The 20,973-nt window shown below is 33.7% G+C and overlaps 3 protein-coding genes across 6 annotated transcripts in view; 2 read left to right on the top strand and 1 right to left on the bottom strand.

Annotated features, from left to right (window-relative positions):
* Positions 1 to 1,043: 1,043 nt before the first annotated feature.
* LOC106125848 (solute carrier family 36 member pathetic) lies at positions 1,044 to 9,689 on the top strand. Of its 2 annotated transcripts, none has more exons than XM_013323257.1 (9): positions 1,044 to 1,083; positions 1,681 to 1,826; positions 2,785 to 2,929; positions 3,702 to 3,832; positions 4,771 to 5,006; positions 5,638 to 5,838; positions 6,352 to 6,457; positions 6,903 to 7,119; positions 8,682 to 9,689. In XM_013323257.1, the coding sequence occupies exons 1-9, from the start codon at positions 1,069 to 1,071 to the stop codon at positions 8,877 to 8,879; spliced, it is 1,395 nt and encodes a 464-aa protein (XP_013178711.1). In that variant the 5' UTR covers positions 1,044 to 1,068; the 3' UTR covers positions 8,880 to 9,689. The 2 variants fall into 2 exon arrangements, with proteins under 2 accessions (XP_013178711.1, XP_013178710.1); XM_013323256.1 differs by lacking the exon at positions 8,682 to 9,689 and adding an exon at positions 7,763 to 8,363.
* Positions 9,690 to 11,128: 1,439 nt separating this feature from the next.
* pall (F-box protein pallbearer) lies at positions 11,129 to 17,963 on the top strand. 2 transcript variants are annotated; one of them, XM_013323231.1, is made up of 9 exons: positions 11,129 to 11,354; positions 11,828 to 11,955; positions 13,350 to 13,470; positions 13,764 to 13,959; positions 14,798 to 14,916; positions 15,448 to 15,535; positions 15,883 to 15,972; positions 16,303 to 16,413; positions 16,670 to 17,963. In XM_013323231.1, the coding sequence occupies exons 1-9, from the start codon at positions 11,271 to 11,273 to the stop codon at positions 16,948 to 16,950; spliced, it is 1,218 nt and encodes a 405-aa protein (XP_013178685.1). In that variant the 5' UTR covers positions 11,129 to 11,270; the 3' UTR covers positions 16,951 to 17,963. The 2 variants fall into 2 exon arrangements, with proteins under 2 accessions (XP_013178685.1, XP_013178686.1); XM_013323232.1 differs by lacking the exon at positions 11,129 to 11,354 and adding an exon at positions 12,153 to 12,262 and having other exon boundaries at positions 11,863 to 11,955.
* Positions 17,964 to 20,054: 2,091 nt separating this feature from the next.
* CPR143 (cuticular protein RR-2 motif 143) overlaps positions 20,055 to 20,973 on the bottom strand; it is a 15,776-nt gene continuing 14,857 nt past the window's right edge. For both annotated transcript variants that reach the window (XM_013322992.1, XM_013322991.1), the window contains exon 3: positions 20,055 to 20,451. In XM_013322992.1, coding sequence (XP_013178446.1) covers positions 20,251 to 20,451 — 201 coding nt within the window. In that variant the 3' untranslated portion in view covers positions 20,055 to 20,250. The remainder of the gene's footprint in view (positions 20,452 to 20,973) is intronic.

Genomic DNA, 20,973 nt, shown 5'->3' with positions numbered 1-20,973 from the left:
TCGATGTCTTATTGTATGTATGTGCCTTCATTATATAAAATTGTGTAAGGTGATATATTTTCCTTTTTAAATGAATAAAATAATAAATGTTTGTAAATAATCATAGAGAAATATTGTTGTTTTATTTCATAAGACCCTCTGATACTTACAAAATACTAGACTAAGTTATACTTCTTACTAATTCATACATGCATTCCATCCACACAACCTGGATGGCTATCATTCTACAACGGTGCGATTCTTGCGCAATTTCTTGCTTCCCAGAGCCGCGTTGTGGAACGATCTGTCCTCGCCGGTTTTCCAAACCAATACGACTTAAGGATCTTCAAGAAGCGAGCATACCATTTCCTTAAAGGACAGCAACACATCTGCAGTTACTTTGGTATTGCAGATGTCCATGGTTGTAGTTGTCACCTCGGTGTTCCCGCCACTCGTTTTCCCTCTTCTCTTATAAAAAAAATATAAGTGTGAATGTTTAGATGGATGTTTGTTAGATCGTATCTCCAAAACAGGCGCATAAATCTCGATATAATTTGGCTTAGATGTAGAACATAGTCTGGAAGAACACATAGGCTAATTAAGATTTTTTTTATTCCGCATGGACGGAGTTAAGGTCTAAACTAGACTATGCTAAATATTAACCTTTTCGCGGCCAGAAGAAATCGGAGCAGATGTGTTCTGTGAACCAAGCCGAAGACCAGGAAAAGACAGTATCTTGTGGACCTTATTTAAATCTAAAATCTTCCAATTTTGCTCCATCAAAAACTCATCAAAGCATGGGCACTTCAAAAAGAAATGTTGATAGGGTCTACGAAAAAGTTTGGGAACCTCTTTGCTTAACAAAGAAAGTTAGTATCACAATATTTTTTTATATAACTGCCTGATTATTCTACTGAAAAAGAATATTTGACAGAATTGTCAATATTTGTTCCTGGAATTTGTACAAAACGTTGAAAATATTTTATTACTTTGTTATTTACCTTTTGTAATACGATGTGTTTATTATTTTATATTTTATATAGATTATTATTCAGTTGCATTAAATATAATTAAATTAATTGTTGAAAGATGGGTCAGATATCTGTAAGTATTTTTTTCTTAATTTTTTTATAGCAAAAGTTGACAAACGAGCAATCGGTTACTTGAATCACCGAAATAGAAATGACCGTTGCCCATAGACATATCTGCAGAAGAGGGGACGCAAAAAAGAGATGATATCTATGCCATATTCACCTCCCCTTCCCGTCGCTTACAAGAAAAGGGTTGGAAGGGGAAGAGCACAAAAATTAGGCCTCGGGCACGTAAATTCATCAGATGAAACGCGGAATTGCTTCCACTTGACGTCTGTCTTTTGTGCGGCGAGCCAACAAAATGTTGCAAAAGAGATTTAGTTTAAATATCATAATTCTAAATATCAATTGCTAAATACTATTGAAATATAATTAAAGGCAAAATCTAAATATTATATTCATTTGTCAGGGTGTTTCCAATTGCGCAAATCGGCTTAACGATCAATTATACCTCTCAAAAGACAATAGCTTAAATTGCAAACTGTCAAATTGCGGAATACAATTACGTAGGAGTTATCGTTAATCATAGTTTTAATTGTTCTTTTCGGGATTAATATGTTTTTTAAATTTTAATATTTTTCTGCAGTCTGTACATATCGTATGATTACAGAATAGAGTTTTTGCGGACACTACCGAGGACAGTAGTACATCCTCGGGACATCGCGGACATCGACGAACATTTGAAATCAAATCTCCCGCTGCCTCTGCTGGTAGCTACGACTTTGTTAGTGCTAGACCTCCAGGAAAGAAGACTAAGTATGTTATAACTTTATACATGGACATGTTATAAACAATATTACTTTACGTCTGATTTTCACCATTTTGACGCTGATTGCGGTTTGCAGTGGTAGTGATATCTCGTAATTTTCTTTATATTACGTGGCAAACGCGCGAACTGCCACCTGAAATCGCTGAAATAGCGAAGTAACCGTTGCCCATATACATACGCAATCGCATATGCGTTACCTACCTTTAATTGACGAGGGAGAGGATGCACAGAAATAATATATTTTCCCTTCCCATGCATCCTCTCATCCGGAAAGTCCACTTCCACTTCCCATCCTTTCCTTATAATAGAAAGGGTGGGATGGGAAAGAGGACTAAATTAGGCCTCCGGGACACACACTCATCAGACTGTACGCGGAATTGCTTCCACTTGAGGCGTGTCTTCTGTGTGGTCATGGTATTTCACCGGGCGAGCCGGGACAATTCGTGCGAAGATGTTAAAGCGGGCTCTTATAGAAATAATTTTCAGTAACTGTAATTTTCAAGCAATGAGCTATCCATATATAGAGATAGATTACGATAGCCCCGATTAGACTACGTCATATTGTTTATTCGAGGCTTATGCGTGGCTTACACGCCACTTTATTTAGGTAACTGGATTTCCGAGTACAAAATATCCGTTTAAAACATATTGTTATCTCTGTTATATCAAAGATGAAAGACAGAGATAATGATATAATATTTTAAACAGAGATTTTGGGTCAGAAACCCACGGTTATGTCGAACAATTTGAAAGAGTTAGAACTAACCTTTATTTTGTTGCGTTGAATAATCTGAAATGTAGCTTTAATTCTGCCAAATTATTTAAATGAATAGAAGAATTAGTTATTTTTAATAAAAAAAAACAACAAAAACCTAGTTGTACAAATTCTGTTTTTTTTTTAATTTCTCATGTTTTTTTCAATTGTTTGTTTTTTTTTAATAACAGTATTTTAGAATCAGTGGGTCATCTGGTGAAGAGTTGTCTCGGCGGAGGCGTGGTGGCCATACACGAGTCATACAAAGCTTGCGGACTTTGGACATCAATGGGTCTCACCATTTTTATAGGATTTCTAATCAGTTATTGTATGTATGTAAGTAAATAGAATGACAATCACATGAATTACGTATTACACTTTCAATTTTTAATCCAATTTTTCAAACCTGGACTCTAAAGGCAAAAAGGAAAGTAAACCCTTCATCCTTAGTGGAATCATCATCAGCTCACTATACGTCCCCACCGAGGGGCTCTGAGCCTACCCTAAGTTAAGGGTGATTAGGCCATAGTCAACCACGCTGGTCAAGTGCGGGTTGGTTGACTTCATACATATCTTTGAATTACTTCTCAGATATGTGCAGGTTGCATCACGATGTTTTCCTTCACCGTAAGAACGTCGGATAATAGTGGAATATAAACCCTTATTTTGTGACTTGCTTCACACCTCTTACAACGAGACAAAGAATAGAAGGGTAAGTGGTTTTGGCGTAGGTTGGGACGTACTGATAGGAAAAATCGTGTCCACTGCGTTGTTTACATTTAAAGCGATTATGAATTAAGATTAAGAAAATAAAAATAATTGATATTTTCTTACGGTGAAGGAAAACATCGCGATGCAACCTGCACATATGTTTGAAGTCAACCAACCCGCATTGTGTCAGCATGCTTGACTATGGCCTAGTCACCCTTAACTTAGGGTAGGCTCCAAGCCCTCAGTGGGGACGTATAGTGAGCTGATGAAATATTTACCTGCGTCTGAGCGGCTTTTATCGATAACAAGTTGTGCGGCATAGTTACATCCCTTTAACGTAATGTTTTACTCAGTTTTCATATGTGTAATGGCTCAAAATATAATTTTTGAAATACAGATGATAGCGAAGTCGGCTCAAAGGCTGTACGGTCGGTTGCACATCGCAACGATGTCTTACCCAGATGTAGCTGAAGCAGCGATCGCTATCTGTCCCTTTCCCAAAATACGGAAATATAGCAAATGCTTGAGGTAAAAAATCATAAATGTTTTATTCTTCATTTTCTTTAAGTGCTTTTACAGTTACAGTTTAGGTTCATTAAAATATTTAATCAATATCTTTTGGGCTAGACAAAGTGCATTCGCTTCGAAGCGATTCCATTACGAACTTAGAAATGTATAGAACTGACAGTAACTTTCGCTAAGTCACGTGATTGTCGCGCCTCAGTTCCGTACATCTTTGAAGTTCGCTATGGAATCGCTTCGAAGCGAATGCACTTTGTCTAGCACCGCTGGCGCCATTAGAAGGGCGCTGTTTAAATATATCTGTCATAGAAAATGGCATTCAAGAAAAACATAAGACAGCTAAATTACGACAAAGATCCTGTGATACTATTTTGATATTGAGGGACGGCGCTAGTGAGTTATATCTGACATCCATGTCGGTCTTTGTTCTTGACAGAATCAACCGACATCAGCGCCCCTCAACGGATTAAATAGACATCCTTGTTTAAATATAGCTCATTGACGCAACTAGGGTTGCCAGGTTGCCAAACCGGACAGACCAGTAAGTTTGGCAGGACATTTGAATAGAAAGGCCGGACACCTTACATTATTGAGGATACCTGCACTGGGCCATTCTCGATTGCGAAATGTAAAAAGCCCAATAATCCGGCGAAAAGGTTGTCCGGCCTTGACAACCTTTTCGCCGGATACGCACTCAAAAAACCTACCTATAACCGGCTTTATCCGGACGCCTGGTAATGCTAGTTGCATCCATCAAAGAACAAGTGTCACAAGAGCTTAGTTGGACTTTACCTTTCTTGTTATTTTTCGTTTAGATTGTCTTTATGCCTAAGTAGTTTCTATATTTTCTGACGGATCTAACTACTGTAGTACTGTCTTTCAACGGGTCAGATTAGTTACTGACGAGGTTAATTATAAAATGACTAAGTTATTCGTTGTTTTAGGTACGCTGTGGATTTCACAATCTGCGTGGATCTGTTCGGATCTTGTTGCGTCTACCAAGTTGTTATCTGTAGAACTATAAAGCAGCTGGTCGAGGGCACGGATACAGTAACCCTCGAAGGAAATCCACCCTTAAGAATGTATATATTAATGCTGCTTGTACCCTGCATATTGATCTGTATGATTACAACACTGAAATACCTGGCACCGTTCTCCATCCTTGCTGATATATTTCTACGTAAGTTTTTGTACTCTGTTTCTTAAGTAATTTTATATTGAAATCTTACTGCTGTTAGGAAGAAAATCCGACATTATGCCGGTATAATGGCGCAACACTAGCCTTATTAAAATGTCAACGTTTATGTCCCCTCACTAATCATTCTGACACTTGACTTGGTAATGAAAGTGCGCAATTCGCGCCAAAGGACTCTAAAACTGTCTAAAACTAATGTTATAATACGAATGTTTAGTTGGATGGATATTTGTTAAGGTATCTGCAGAACTGCTGAACGGAGTAACGTTGCAACTCCATCCACACGGTATTAAAAAAAATAGCAGCAAAAGAGTTCTTCCAGACAGTTCTACATTTATGTCAAATTTCATCGAGATCGGTTGAGCAGTTCTGGAGATACCTTTTTACAAATATCCTAAAATTCGCATTGATAATATTCGTAAGATGCTTGAATTGTCGCTTTTTTTACTTTAAAGGGTCAGCATGGTTGACCAGTCTCAGCTAAATAAGAGTAGGCTTTTAGTCCATTGGAATGACAGAGTTAATTGAAAAAACCAAAGCTTTGTTTTATATTGGACCCAATAGATGGCGTTGTTAAATGTCAATAAAATTATTTTAACTAATCGTTTTGTTACAGTTATCTTGGCTATAGCTACCATTTATTACGGTTGTACTTTTTCCAAAGTGAGTATGTTTGAAATGCCGGCGTTTAAAAATATGCCCGGTCTGTTCGAGTTTCTGGGGGTATGTGTTTTTAGTATGGAAGGCGTGGGGGCGACTATGGCAATTGAGAATAACATGAAGGAGCCTCAAAAGATTGGAAGAGTACTAGCTTTAGGTAAATTACTTTAAATTTTTATTACCATAGACACAATTTTTGATTTCCAAGCAGACACCGCTGCCCATAGACATCCGAAGTAGCAGCAGCAGCAGCAGCAGATGCCTTCAATGGTCTTTAAGTTTCCGTCCAAAATACTTTTTTCTTTCGAATTTCAACAACGTTATAGCAATTTAAATTTTTTTTTCTTTTTAATCTTAATGCCGATGCTGAGTCGAAAGTTGATGGAATTCACATCGTATACTTTTTTTGTTAAAAGCGACAAGATTTTTATGTTACATATAGCCACACAGCCTTCAATGTGGCCTATTGAAATGGCCCACCTAAAAATAAGCGATTTCTAAATGCACCTCCGTCTGTCCATTTGACTATTTTCGTATCCGGCGCGACAGATGGCGCTAATCTCAAAGTTAGCTAATGTGGCTTGCGTGCTCATCAAATGAAAACGATTTAAAAGCATTTTTTCGTTAATTTATTTGAAGAATTAAGTGTAAATATGCTTTCCTTTGACAGGTATGAGCGTTGTGGTTGGCATTGTCTTCGTAATAGGAACTTTTGGCTATTGGGGCTTCGGTGAAGATTCCAAGTCTCCTGTTACACTGAATTTTCCATTTACAGCGTAAGTATGATAATAATAATTTACTAAATGGTTAATGATAGTCACTTAATCACTTTATTACACTTTAAAGCACAAAGGGAAATATTTACATTTATTTATTGCGCAGACACTTATCGCGGGAAAACCAAAATCGCCATTTTTTTTGTTCTCCGCTCGCGATCTGTCATTGGTTGATGCGTTTCTCGTGCCAACGACACAGCGCGGGCGGTGAATTTGTGTTGTTATGAATTTACCAAATGCTATACGAAAAACTAATAAGCTAAACTAGAATATTTAGAATTTCTTACTAATAATTGGTCTTGTAAAAAAATAATACTTGTATGCATATTGGGAACTGATGAATATTATCAAAGTTTTACACTAATAAGAGAAAAAAAAACATTTATTTTATCTTTTGTAAATCATTGGTTTTTGTCTTATTTTATTAATTTTTTTTTACTTTTAGGTTCTCGATTGCTCTCAAAGTATTTATGGCTGTTATCATCTACGTGACATTTGCACTAAACTTTTGGGTGCCTTTTGATTTGGTCTGGTACTACATAAAGAAGAGATACCCCCCCACAAAATATTGGTTTTGGGAGAGAGTTTACAGAGGATCGTTTGTTATAGTTATCACATTAATTGCCTTCATCTTTCCCAACGTATCTTCTTTTATTGGACTGGTAAGTCGAAATAAATATTTAGCCTTTGGGCCTAGCACCAATATTTGTGATGTCATAATGCAGTCACCGACAAAATTTGCGTTAAAAGTACAGCGTCTTATTTAAATTACACTAAAAACTTCATACTAATTTTGAAATACATAATTGACGATGTTTATTGACTAGCATTTTCTGTGTAGTCATAAAAGAATCGTGGTATAGTGATGATAGTGCCAGGGCCGGATTTAGGGTTGGGTATCCGCCCAGGGCGCTGGACAAAAAGGGGCGCCATTGGTATGCGAATTATAAAGTTTCACATAACCCTATTAACTCGACAGGGCACTAGATTACCTAATACGTTTACTGGAATAAATATAACCTATTAAATTTTTATAGTAAGTTACAACTGTCGTTACTCTTGGATTGACATATATTGTTATCTCTATTTTGTCGAAGAGAATATGAGAGATGACACGATGTGTCAATACAAGTCAAAAAACCGAAATATAAATCAATTTGTGAATGAATTCGTTCTATATGAAATTTACCGAGCCTTTACGTTTTGTCGGGATACATTACAAATGGAAAGCGATTCCGAGTTGGTGTCTATGGTTATACAATCCAGTTTTTGGTATTTAAAAATGATATAGGTTGTTTTTTTCAGCTTGGTTCATTTTGCTTGTCAAATATGGGCTTTATTTACCCGGCGTTCATCGATCTATGCTTAGATTGGGAGTACCCAGGTTTGGGTTTCATGAAATGGAGGCTATTAAAATGCATATTTATATGTATCTTTGGTACTATTCTCGGTGTTTTTGGTACATATACCAATTTTAGAGAATTAATTCGTCAATCGTTTTAAATATCTAGACTATTATAATTGTCGGTTTATTATTTATCTATAAAAACTATCAAATTTTAAATATGTAGATCTATATTTTATACACAAAACTAATGACAATTTTTGGGACCGTCAATAAGAAAATTGATGTCCAAAGATAGTAGTTAGTGCGTGACCACACACGTGCTTTTGTCTGCGTGCGTCTTGTGTGTGGCACAGTGTCTGTCGATATCGTACGCTGCGATGAAGCAACGCTCGTGTGGCATTTCATTCAATTTATCAATACATGTTTTCGAAAAGTTTAAGAAAATTTTTAAATATTTCTGACCTCTTATATCGGCTTTTGTGAATAGTTGGTTTGTAACGCTTAATTTTACAAATGTGACCGTTAAATTTAATTTAGAATAAATGCCTGATTAAAGTATATTTTTGTTTTATTTCTTAGTCAAATTACTAGATCTTCTAAACCAAAAATACTCGCGACGCGTTTGAATGAATCAGAATAATATAAAAGGATTCATTGGTTTCAAAAATAATGTAATAAGCGTAACAATCAGGGCCGGCGTTAGGATAGGGCACGGTTGGGCAACCGCCCAGGGCGCTGGACAGAAAGGGGCGCCACATGTCTGCGAATTAGTCTTCCATAACCCTGTTCCTGTCTTGGGATTGGTGTTGTTCCCTTAAGCGTCGCAGATATACAATCGGTCTAGTTTTTTTTAATAACGATATACCTTTTTTTCAGCTTGGTTCATTTTGCTTGTCAAATATGGGCTTTATTTACCCGGCATGTATCGAATTATGCGTAGAATGGGATTCCCCAGGCTTGGGTTTCATGAAATGGAGATTAATTAAATGGATATTAATATGTATCTTTGGTGTTTTTCTTGGCATCTTTGGTACATATACCAATGCTAAAGAATTAATACGTCAAACATTTTAATATGTAGACCGGCGTTTCTCAAACTGTGTATGCTCCGCGGAGGCCTAGTGTTACGCAAACCTTTTCTGGGAGTTTACAAAGATATAATTATAAAAATTCTAAAGGGCAAGGGATACGTGTATAGTTCCATCGAAAGATCCGTAAAAAATTTAAATTCCTTAGTTACAAAAGTTTGGACGCGCGAACAAAACACGCGAGAAAATAATTTCAAATCCTAGGGCCTAGAAAAATACATAGAGCCTAGGGTTGAGTCAAAAAGTCTGTTTCCCAAGGGCTCCGTAGTGAAACAGGTTTGGGAACCGCTAATCTAGTTTATTGTTATGGTCGATGTATTATTTATATATTAAAATCTAAATATGAATTGTACATTTTATACTCTATACCAATACAAAATTTTGGGACCGTCAGTTTCAAAATTGATGTCCAAATAAACTAATGTTAGAGAGATGCCACACATGCGTTTGCGTTGTCATAGCTTCGATGGTTATGTTGTTATTTTATACAAATAAGAAAGACAGGGCACGTTAACATGTGAGTTAAGGTGTTATACACCAGAGAACTCGACAATAGGACGGAATTTAAACGGCAAATACTTGTACCAAACATATTCTGATTCATGAGTGTTGATTCGTACGCTGCGATGAAGCAACGCTCGTGTGGTATCTCAATTTAGCGCACGATTCCGAAAACTTAAAATTTAAAATATTTCTGACCTCCATTTTTATATTGGTTGTCGTTGGTTTGTAATATTTAATTTTACAAATATGACCGTTATATTACGTACTTTAAAATAAATGTTTGATTAAAGTATATTTTTGTTTTATTTATTTCTTGGTCATCATTCTAACAGATTAACATTTAAAACCAAAAACACTCGCGATGCGTTGGAATAAACGAGAATAAAGTATACGTTGGTTTCAGAAATAATCAGAGCGTTCATTATAAATATTGTAATAACAAGCAGGGCCGGCGTTAGGGTTTTAGTAGGCCCGTAGCCCATAGGTTACTAGCCTATGTGTTCTTCCAGACTGTGTTCATCGTTAACAAATTTAATCACAATTTCTATAAATTATAGCTAGGTCGAAATATTTTCGAATCCTATTGAAACACCGTTTTGGCTAGTATAAGAATTAAGATAACAAACGAATAAAAACAATAATAAGCCTTTGTTAAGATTACATTATTTTATATTACATAATTCATTGGAAAAAAAAATATTTTTGTGTCTGTTCCGTGTGGACAAAGGCGTCTTCCCAACTTCCAAATTCTTATGCAAGTCGCAGCTCTTCGGCTTCAATAGATAGTCCAAGGGTTCCCCAAAGATCTTTCTCACACGCAAACAAGAACACAAGGAACGTTTTTGCTATTGACAGGACATCGCCTGCAAGTAAGGGTTATCAGAAAGCAAAAATGTCACAAAGACCGGCAACGAATTTGCGGTTCCTCTGGTATTGCAGATGTCCATGGGCGTCAATAAACACCCGAAAATAGTGTTCCCGATGCTCCAAAATTCGTCCATGTTACAACTCCAAGAAATTGATTTGCAACTTATAATCCAAGTTCTTGAAGTAATTCCTGTCTATTTAAAACGATATATGATAAATTATTGTTATTTCGGAATAATGAAAATGGCAACATTAAACTGCTGCCGCTACTTCATTGGTCAAATATGACGCTGTCAATATGACATTGTTCAAAAAAATTTCGACTGCCTAAATATTCTTATGGAACTGTAATAGTCCGACATATTGAAAAGAGGATACCTACGACTTTTTAGGTCTATAAAATCATATGCCCTCCGGATCAAATAAAATTCTATCCGACAGTATTTTTTAAACCATAACTTGACATCCATTTTGATCGATAATGACACACACCACAAACAATACATAATCTATGTGACTTCCTTCTTTTCAGGGTTACAACTAGGTAATTCTTAAATATCCACAGTACCAATATTATTTTTTTAGGGTTTGATACAAAAAAATTGGAAATATTCCATAAAATTAAAATAATTATCAAGACCATTAAACTAAGAAACAAATATGTTTCTATTGATTTTAGAAAAGAATACGACTTTAGATATTTTAGAGATAGCTAAATAATCGATTTAAATTTGGAATTAAAGATATATTTCATTAATTTACTTGTATCGTGCAATTCTTTATTGCTGTAAATAAAATTCGTTTTGTAATAAATTACCAAAATGACAGACAATTTATGACATATGGTAACCCTGCATAGAACTATAGAACGAATCGAAGAACAAGAATGAATTATCGCGAAACGTAAATCATAACCGCTTTGATAGGTTCTTAATAAAGTAAACATAATCGTTTAGCAGTTTTTTGTGTCTCATGGTTTTAATTTGGTGATTATATTGACTACAAAATGGATCTTTTTAATCTCCCAATTATAATAATTGAAAATATCATCAAACAACTAACGTACGACGAAATGGCAAGAGTTAGAATAGTAAGTTTATTTTATTTATAGAAATGACCATTTGTTTTGATATTATGATTTTTCTATTTAAAGTAATAAATACAAATCAGTAGATTTTAACTGGTACAATGAAATTTCCATCTAAAGCCACGTCGTCACACAAAAGATTAAACAATTAAAAATTATATCCAAAAACATAAGAATGAACTAAACTTAAATAACATTTAAAGTTACATATAAACAAAAAAAAGTTGCTTAATATTTCACAAATTAATTTCATGCAAACCTTTGTTAATATACATTTTAACTTGCGTTAATTTTGTTAAGAATTCAATTTTGAAAATAATTTTCTGCAAATAGGTAAAATTCAAACATGCAGAATTATTATGATTCTCCTTTTAGTTCAAGTATAATGTACAAGATACAAAAAAAAAAATTATCACCTCAAAATTATTTTTGTATTCACTTAATTCAACCTTTTAAATTTTTTCTTGGTGACTCAGGTGTCTAAAGCATTCAACGAGATATGTATGAGAATGCTCAACAGAGGCTTTCATATGATTGAGAAGAGACATGCCTTAGCTCTGAAGACTGTTAAAGCACAGCTCCCTCGTAGAGAGTCAGAACGAAGGTAAGTAAATAACTATAATAATTAATCAATTGTTTGCAGTGATGAAATGTGTTTAAAATCTATTTTCATTCATCATAAGCTCACTATACATCCCCTCTAAGGGGTTTGGAGCCTACCTTAAGTGATGAATAGACCATAGTCAAGCATGCTGGCCCAGTGCGAATTGACTTCACACATATTTTTGAATTTTTTCGCAGAATTGGGCAGGGTACGTCAGTATATGTATAACTTCACCCGAAATACGTCGGTTAACTGTAAATGGAAAAACAAAATGGTTCATAACTATATTTAAGCCGCAAATAATGCCGTAATTTTCAGTTATTTTATTTATGCTGACCCTCCCCTAAAATTAGAATATGTAGTAGGTTTACATTGCAACAGAAAAAATTTGACAATAAGTATGAATAATGTTGAATGAATAATGAATATCCTCTTTAACCCAAATAAGTGAGAATCCAAGGGACTGCAATAATCTCTCTTATAGAGATTTCTCGCTTATTAAGATTCAGTACTTCATAAGTGGGAAACTCTGGTATAACAGAAATCTCTATAAACGAGAAAAATGTTGCAGTTTTTTTTGATTTGTCATTAAACTCTGTGTTACAAAGAGAGGTTAAAGTGAACAGTATAAAAGGAAAATACATAACCAGAATTATCTAGCATCTTCGTATGACTCACGAAGACTGCATTAGGTGTTACATAAGGAAAACTAATAAATGTGATTGTGTGATGTCATAAATCAGATTGTGCCGATGTTGGTAATAAGGTTAATAACCTTTGTTCTAGTAAACTACTATTTATGCTGGAATATGGAAAACATCGGTCTTTTCAATATAACTTCTTACTAATATTATAAATGCGAAAGTTTAGATGGAAGGATGGATGTTAGAAGTTATCTCCACAACGGCTGAACGGATTTTGCTGAAATTTTATATAGATGTGGAACATAGTCTGAAGGAACACAAGCTTAGTTATTATGTTTTTTTTAATTCCCTGCGAGCGGAGTCTTAGTCGACAGCTATTAATATTATGAATGTGAATGTTTGTATGAATGGATGGATGTTTATTTGAAAGTATCTCCAGAATGGCTGCGTGGATCTTGTTGAAATTTGGCATAGATGTAAAACATAGTCTGGAAGAACACTTAGGCTACTAATTAAGTTTTTTAATTCTGCCCGAAAGGAATCATTTTTGAATTTCTTTGCAGAAATGTGCAGGTATAACAATGTTTTTCTTCACTGTAAGTACATTGGATTAATGTATTTCAATTGAAAAATACATTGGTTCAATTGAGATTTGAACCCAGGACCTGCAGATTACAACTCAATTGCTTAAGCTCTGAGTTACTGGTACTTTAAGCAATACAATATTACTTATGTATTTGTTTTTTTTAGATATCACCCTTTAGCACGTCATTGTGATATTTTAACATCGATAGAGACAAGGATATCAATGCTTAATATGACATATTCCAAATTTATTGACAGTGGCATGTGTTGCTTTATACCTGGAAGGGTGAGTATATTATGTTACTGTAAAATTGTAAATTATGTCAATTCATGAGTGTCCCATCTAAAGATATTCACATCTTACTTCTTACTAATGTTATAAATGTGAATGTTTGGATGTATGGATAGATATTAGAAGGTATCACCGGGATGGTTGCATAGATCTCGCTGATAAATGTAAACCATCCTTTGGATGAACACATAGACTATTTATTAAGTTGTTTTTTTAATTCTGTGCGCACCTGTACAGTTATTCTTGAATAATAATTCTACTTTAATATCTTTTTTTAATTATTTTAGGTAATAGATGAAATCCAACGCATTCTTGAGATGGTAGATACATGTAAAAGTCCACCTCGAGCTCATGAAGTGCTGCAAGAATTGAGGGATATATCCAGCATGGCTATTGAACATTTTGATGATAAGATATCCCCCGCGTTCCGGAAAAGATTGCAAGATATTACTGTGACTATACCGATACCTAGACCAGTGCATGGTGAGTTATACTAATCTTACTTCTTATTATATTATACTATGTTTTACATCTGTGACAAATCTGTTGAGCCGTTCCGGAGATATACTCTAACAATCATTGATCCATGTAAAATTTTGCTTCAGTAATATTGATAAGGTAAACTAAGGTTCGCCCGAGATTTGCGGACAGACATACAGATAGACATAGATATGAGCGACATACAGATAGATATGAGCGTCGGTGGCTCAGTGGTTTCAGCACTTGACTTGTAATCTGCAGGTCCTGGGTTCGAATCCCGCCATGTACCAATGTGTTTTTCGATTTTCGATTTACATATGTACATTTATCTGACGTTCTTACGGTGAAGGAAAATTCAAAGATATGTGTGAAGTCAACCAACCCGCACTTGGCCAGCGTGGTTGACTATGGCCTAGTCACCCTTAACTTAGGGTAGGCTCCGAGCCCCTCGGTGGGGACATATAGTGAGCTGATGATGATGATACAGATAGACAGACAAAAATTTAAAAAATTGGTTTTTCGGTATTAAGCTACGCAAACACATCATGTGTACAAACTATGTTTTTTTTCATGTAGCATTTCAATTTTTATTAATTGTATAGAGTAAAAATAAACAGATGTAAAGATGGATGGATGTTAGAATGTATCTCCAAAACGGCTGCATGGATCTCGCTGAAATTTGACTTGTAAGTAAAATATAGTTTAGATGAACACAAAGGCTAATTAAGTTTTAATTCCGAGTGGAGTCTCGGACAACAACTATTGTTTTTTTAAAATCTCGTCATATATACTTTGTTTGAAACGATGTGACGTATACATAAGAGAATATATTATTTACCAGTGACCACAATAACGCCTACAGCCACGCGGCAAGAGTTCATACATCTCCGTCAGATGTCAACGGCCAATGCTAAACTTTCATTGTTCCTGTCATCTCAATATAAGATGTTTTATAAACAGGTCAGTGAGATAAATTGCACATGTTTAGATGATTTTGTTAATGGAGAAATCGTTTGCTTAATAAAGATGGTATTAAAAGTGATTTTAGTACTAAATATATCATAGATATACAAAAAAAGATAGTTTTTTTGATTAATATAAACTTTAAAGTACTATGTGGATTGTAGCCACGTTTTTTGTGAAATTTCATAAAAAAAGTAAGTAATTTTTTGTAACCAATTTCAAAAAGGAGGAATTTCTGAATTTGTCTAAAATTTCTCTGTGGTTTGTAGTTATAGCCACGAATTCCGGTATATTCACAAAAAATTATCAAAAATCATATAATTTTTTTAAGAGTAGATTTTTCCCAATAAAAGATGGATGAAAGGAATGTTTTTTTTAGTTGCTAGAATGACGCAAACCTTTGACAGATAATGTGATGTAATGTGATAAGAAAAGTGTTCTATGTAGATGACTACATAGAACACTTTTCTTACCATTAGACATTTTTGGTCCTTCGAGCAGGATTTTTAAGTGATTTACTTATTTCAGATGACCTTATACAAACGCATCGCTCTACGACAGAAGAGAACAATCAGAGATCTGTCCAAACGGCAGAGAGAACAAGAAGCGACCATTTGTAAGCTATTTTTTGTAAGATTTTAATAAAAAAAAACCACTCGACTGATTTGATTCTTATCAAATGCTTTTTGAGTAAGATAGGCTTGAAATTTTTTTTTTATAAAACATAAAAAAATGTACAAAAAATATTTTTTGGGACAGATAGTTAAGATTTTTTTCTAATTAATTTTTTCTTTATTTCTTTACGGTCTAAATGGATCATATTTCATTGTGTTTTTTTTTATTTTTTAACCAACTTCAAAAAGAAGGAGGTTCTCAATTCACGTGTTTTTCTGGTTGTCAGATCTTATAATTTTTTTGTTGGTCTCATTTTTTTAAAATATTAATATGAAAATATGTTTTTAGGTGAATTAAAGAAGCGTTTGGATGAATGTGATGTCAAATACAGTGAACTGACTCATACAAACCAGGCAGTTGGGGGAAAGTCTATGGGAGGTAAGATCGAAAATAAAACTTAATCGCAAGATTTTTTAATTTTTTAAATTTTTTTTAAACTTGCAAATAAATTTGTAGGTAGATATTTTATAATGTTTAATAGAAAAAAAATAAAGTGATAGCAGTAAATACTGGTGGTTCTTTGCAAATTTGACGAGAATTATTAATTTTTAAAATAACTAAAAACCGCTAACCTTACTTTCAATCTGGTGTTTAAGATTGTATTTTTTAAATACTACATTTTTGAAGTGATTTTTGACTATTGCGAATACATTCATATTCGAAACGCATAATACATTTTGGGAGATAAAATATTGTTTTTTTTTCCAGAATCTTCAGTAAGCGGTGGATCAAAGTCACAATCGTTGAGACATTTCGGCAGTCAAATTAAACTTGACCTCTCTTTATTGCCGATTGGAAATTCTAAACTAAATCAAAAATGTAAGTCAACTAACTTACCTTGTCTTACTTATGTTATAAATGCAAAATTTTGGATGGTTGTATGTCCATATGTTTGTTAGAAGGTATCTTCAGAACGGCTGCATGGATCTTGATGAAATTTGTCATCAATGTTGAACATAGTCTGGAAGAAAACATAGGCTATTATTTTTTTTTTGGTTTTGACATTTTTCCGTTTGGGCAATTTACTTGAAAACTGTACAAAATTTACACTTCTAGTATTAATATTTTTTTACAGTACTCCCAAATATAAAACCGCGTAAGGCGCAAATAAAACTACCCAGTATCTGTGATGATGAATCTCCGGACCACAAAGAGGACCCCATCCCCTCAACTTCAGGGTGTAGCAGCAGCACTAGAACTAGGTCTCAGACAGCTATAGGCAGGATAAGAGGCCTAGCTTACGAAATTACAGCCTTGAGTAATAATCTATCCAAAAGTTTAGAATCAAAACCCAAGAGAACAGCCAATCGTCAAGATAATGGAGAACCTTCGCCCAAGAAACAAAGAATGGAATAATTTTAATTTACTTGTATTTTAAGATATAGTTCGATAGATGGCGTTGTTACTAATCTTGTAAAATGTCTATTCGATAGATGGCGTTGTTATTAATCTTCATTATAGTTCCATAGATGGCGTTGTCCCAAATATCTGTAAATGTCTCATTCTATTTAACATTTTGACTATTTGTCCGTCTGTATGTCTGTTGTGTAATAATGTGAGTTTTACCCATTTTGAGGAAGTTAAAATTAAGATTTCTCTTGTATCTTAAGTAGTATTAGACATAATAGTATCTAAAATATATATTTTTTTCACATATCGCGAGTATAGTGTAAAATTTTGCATATCTCATTCACGTATGGCCTTTTTTTAGTAAGTTATAATTAAAAATATATGGTAATCACAAAAATAAACGCGCTTTTCGAATATATTATATGTTATGATGCAATTTATATATCGTTAGATTAGATTACATTGTAATTTAAAATATCTGACTACCCTCAGTAATATAAAAATTAATAAACATAGCCTGTTTGTGTCTTATAGCTGTTCAGATTATATCAAATTTGTTAATAGATTTATTGAAATCTTTAAGTAAATTTGGAATAGGGCATGCATGGAAGGGGACTTATCATTTTTTTTGCAACCCCTCTGTTGGTCAAAGCACCCCAATTGGAGCTACGCTTCACTTCGCTATTTCAGTGAATTCAGCTGGCAAAAAATCTATCTATCCACATTTTTGGGATATCTAATTAGATTTTAGCATTTCAGATTTTATAATCTGTTAATATTTAGATCTCTTTTATTTATATAAGGCTTATAGGTAGTGCCAAATAAATCATTGAATTGTTTCAACAATGCCGGAATTTGTAACAATTTTTGGATAATAAATGTTATAAATATAACTAATTTTATTGTTATTACAGTTCAACTTTGATAAGCGAGAGTCAAAGGCACTGTGATATCATGCTTATAGAGGTTTCTCGCTTATAGATATTTTTTCACCTGAGTTTCTCGCTTATGGAGATCCTTTTTTTTTCGGAGGGGAATGCTTTATGCATACTCCGCGCCCCGGGGGAGACGCGGTAGTTATGTGGGATTCTCCTCCATATTGGAGGCATACCCACTAAACCCCTCTGTTCCTCCAATGCATCGGGACGGGACCAGGGGCACGCTTACACTCTCGTCCGCGGCCACTTATGGAGATCCTCAGTGTTGTGTTGTGGTTGCTCAATGACTCTCACTTATAGAAGTTTCTTGCATATCCAGGTTCTATTGTATTTAATTAATAAAATATACTATATGCATAATCATATAATTTTTTTGTTTATTCTTCAAAATCATACGAATGTTTATTAACAACTATATATTGACACTAATAATATTTTTGTTTATTATAATACATGTTTAAATTTATTTATACATTTTTTTAGTATAACCGTATGAAAATGTATGGATTTATTGTAAATAAAATTACCTTTTGTAGTTAACACTGCCATGTATTTCTTATTGATCTAATTTAATTGTGTTGACAGTTACATTTTTAAATTATACATGTTATATAGCAATAATATAGTTATAAAGAAAAAAAAAATCTTTTATTTTACTTCTGATTAAAATACACCAATCTCTCTAATATTATAAATGCTAATGGATGGATGTTTGTTAGAAGATATCTTCGGAATAGCTGCATGGATCTTGATGCAATTTGGTATAGTTTTAGAACAGTCTGGAAGAATACATAAGCTACTAGTAAATTTTTACTTAACAACATTACATAGAATTTCTCTATTTCCAATCTTATACTATTTAGTGTACAATGGAAAAATGTCTACTAAAAATTGTTACCAACCCAAAATGATGATTGCACTTGCCCATAGAAAACATTTATACGAGTAATCAAGGCTTTTAACTAACATAATATTAGTTTTCAAATAAACTTACTTGAAAAGGCTAGCCTCTCTTCCACTGGGATAAATCTTGTGAATGATCTTCCACAAAATTTTTGTTTGTATACTTTAAAAAAACACTTATTTTATTTCTGACTATCAAATCATTAAAACTTTTTGTTACTTTAGAAAATAGAAAGTATTAGAAATAATCTCATAATCGAATGTAACTGACAAACATTTGTCAGCAAAAACCAAACTATTACAATATACATGTGCGAAATATCACAAGTAATCATGTACTTAACAACAAATAACTCTCATTTACGTAATATACGTAACTGCAAATGTTAAGTGAAAATAAAGACATCTAAAGCACACTCGTAAATCACTTTCTATTGTAACATGGTTTCTCTTTCTCTTTGAAAGCAGGCGGGAAATTTGACAGCCTGAAAGCGTATATATTTTCGCAGTAAAAATCCAGAGACGTCATTTTGACTTTAAACTTCGCGTGAAACGTTCCGTTATTCGGAAAATATTTTAACTTAATATTAATTGTGAATGAGTATTTTTATAAATAATAATTAATATTTTACTATTATTTACATTGTATATTTTAACAAAAAGAGTTTTCTTACCTCTAATTTTAATAACCAACTATATTTATGTTAAATGTGATTTATCTACATGTCATAAATAAATACTTAAATATTTTGTGTTTTTAATTTACATTCCTGTAAAACTGAACACATTCAATGCATATTTATTATTATTACTAAGCCTTAAGTATAATAATTTGTAAATTATACGCTATATAAATATTTTATTACCATTTCAAGACATAATTACGACAAAATGTGGCCATATTTTTTGCTTGGTAATTATACTAAAACTAGATTCCTGTACAAGGGTAAGTAAGCGTGGAATGGCCTACTATAGTAATTTATTACTTGCAATTGATATGTTTAATCAATTATTACGACTCATGATAACCTGGATAAGTCTGTGGTCGTGGGCTTCTGACATCAAAATCCCCGTTTAAAACTTATTGTTATATTTATTATTTAAATGATGAAAGACTGGGATGATGCGATATATTTTATACAGAGATTTTAATGTCAGAAACCCACGGTTAATACAAATGAAACTTAGGATATTCAAAGATTCATAAACGTTGTTAACATGTTTGCCAACATTATTAAAATTTAAACCTTTACACTACACATTTTCGCAAGCAATGACCTCTATACATGGAAAGGCTATAAACCTTGTTATTTCGTGCCCATTTGATTTCCGCCATTTCGGCGCTGACGGTTGCTAGCACGTGAGAATTCGCACTAGGTAGAATTAACTGTCAGTAACATCAACAGGCGCGATTTAGTCGGAACATAAAGTGATCATTTCCAAGCAATCTACCTATTTATAGAAATTAGTGATCGTAAGAGATATCAGCATGAAAACCTTCGGGACCTGCTGAATATCTTACATTCTGCATTCTCCCGTCCGGTAGAAGAACATGGTATTGTCCATTCGTCTCTTCTCCTTTCTTCTCTTCTTGATGACCGAAGTTATTCCCGCTGTGCATGTCACGTACTCTGTATCCGAATTCGTAGCTAGAAGCGTAGTTGAGCTGAAGAAAGAAAGAGTTTTTAAGGTTATAATTGAATTAAAAAAAATGACATTTAATTTTGGTGGAATTTATGAAAGAGAAACTGCGTAAGATAGGAGTTAATTCAGATATGTTGTCAGCCGATGATTTAGGGGGGAAAGCGCGTAGGAAAGAATTTTTTTTATAATCCAAAGATATGGCTTATTAGCTAGGGAACGGAAATAACTGACATATTTTTTTAATTATCTATGTGGATCTATGATAATATATAATTCATAGTATTTTGAAGTATATATCTATTTTATTGATTTTTTTTAGGGTTGCCAGTTACCATATTGTCCTTTCCTGGCTTCGCTTATAATATGACGGATATAAGTGACGTACGGTAATACGATGATCTGTGAGCAAACAATTTATTTGTAGACCCTCAGATCAACGGTTCATTTTATGTGAACTTATAAACCGGTTCAGTGCTGATTTACATTTGGTTTTTATTTAGTGTACAACGATCCAAGTATTACATAGCCCAAGGGCTTGTGTCCT

This window comes from Papilio xuthus, unplaced genomic scaffold, assembly GCF_000836235.2.
Source record: "Papilio xuthus unplaced genomic scaffold, Pxut_1.1 DF825783.1, whole genome shotgun sequence".
Classification (NCBI taxonomy): domain Eukaryota; kingdom Metazoa; phylum Arthropoda; class Insecta; order Lepidoptera; family Papilionidae; genus Papilio; species Papilio xuthus.
The sequence above is the reverse complement of the archived record's forward strand: the minus strand, read 5'-3'. Positions and strand labels throughout refer to the sequence as shown.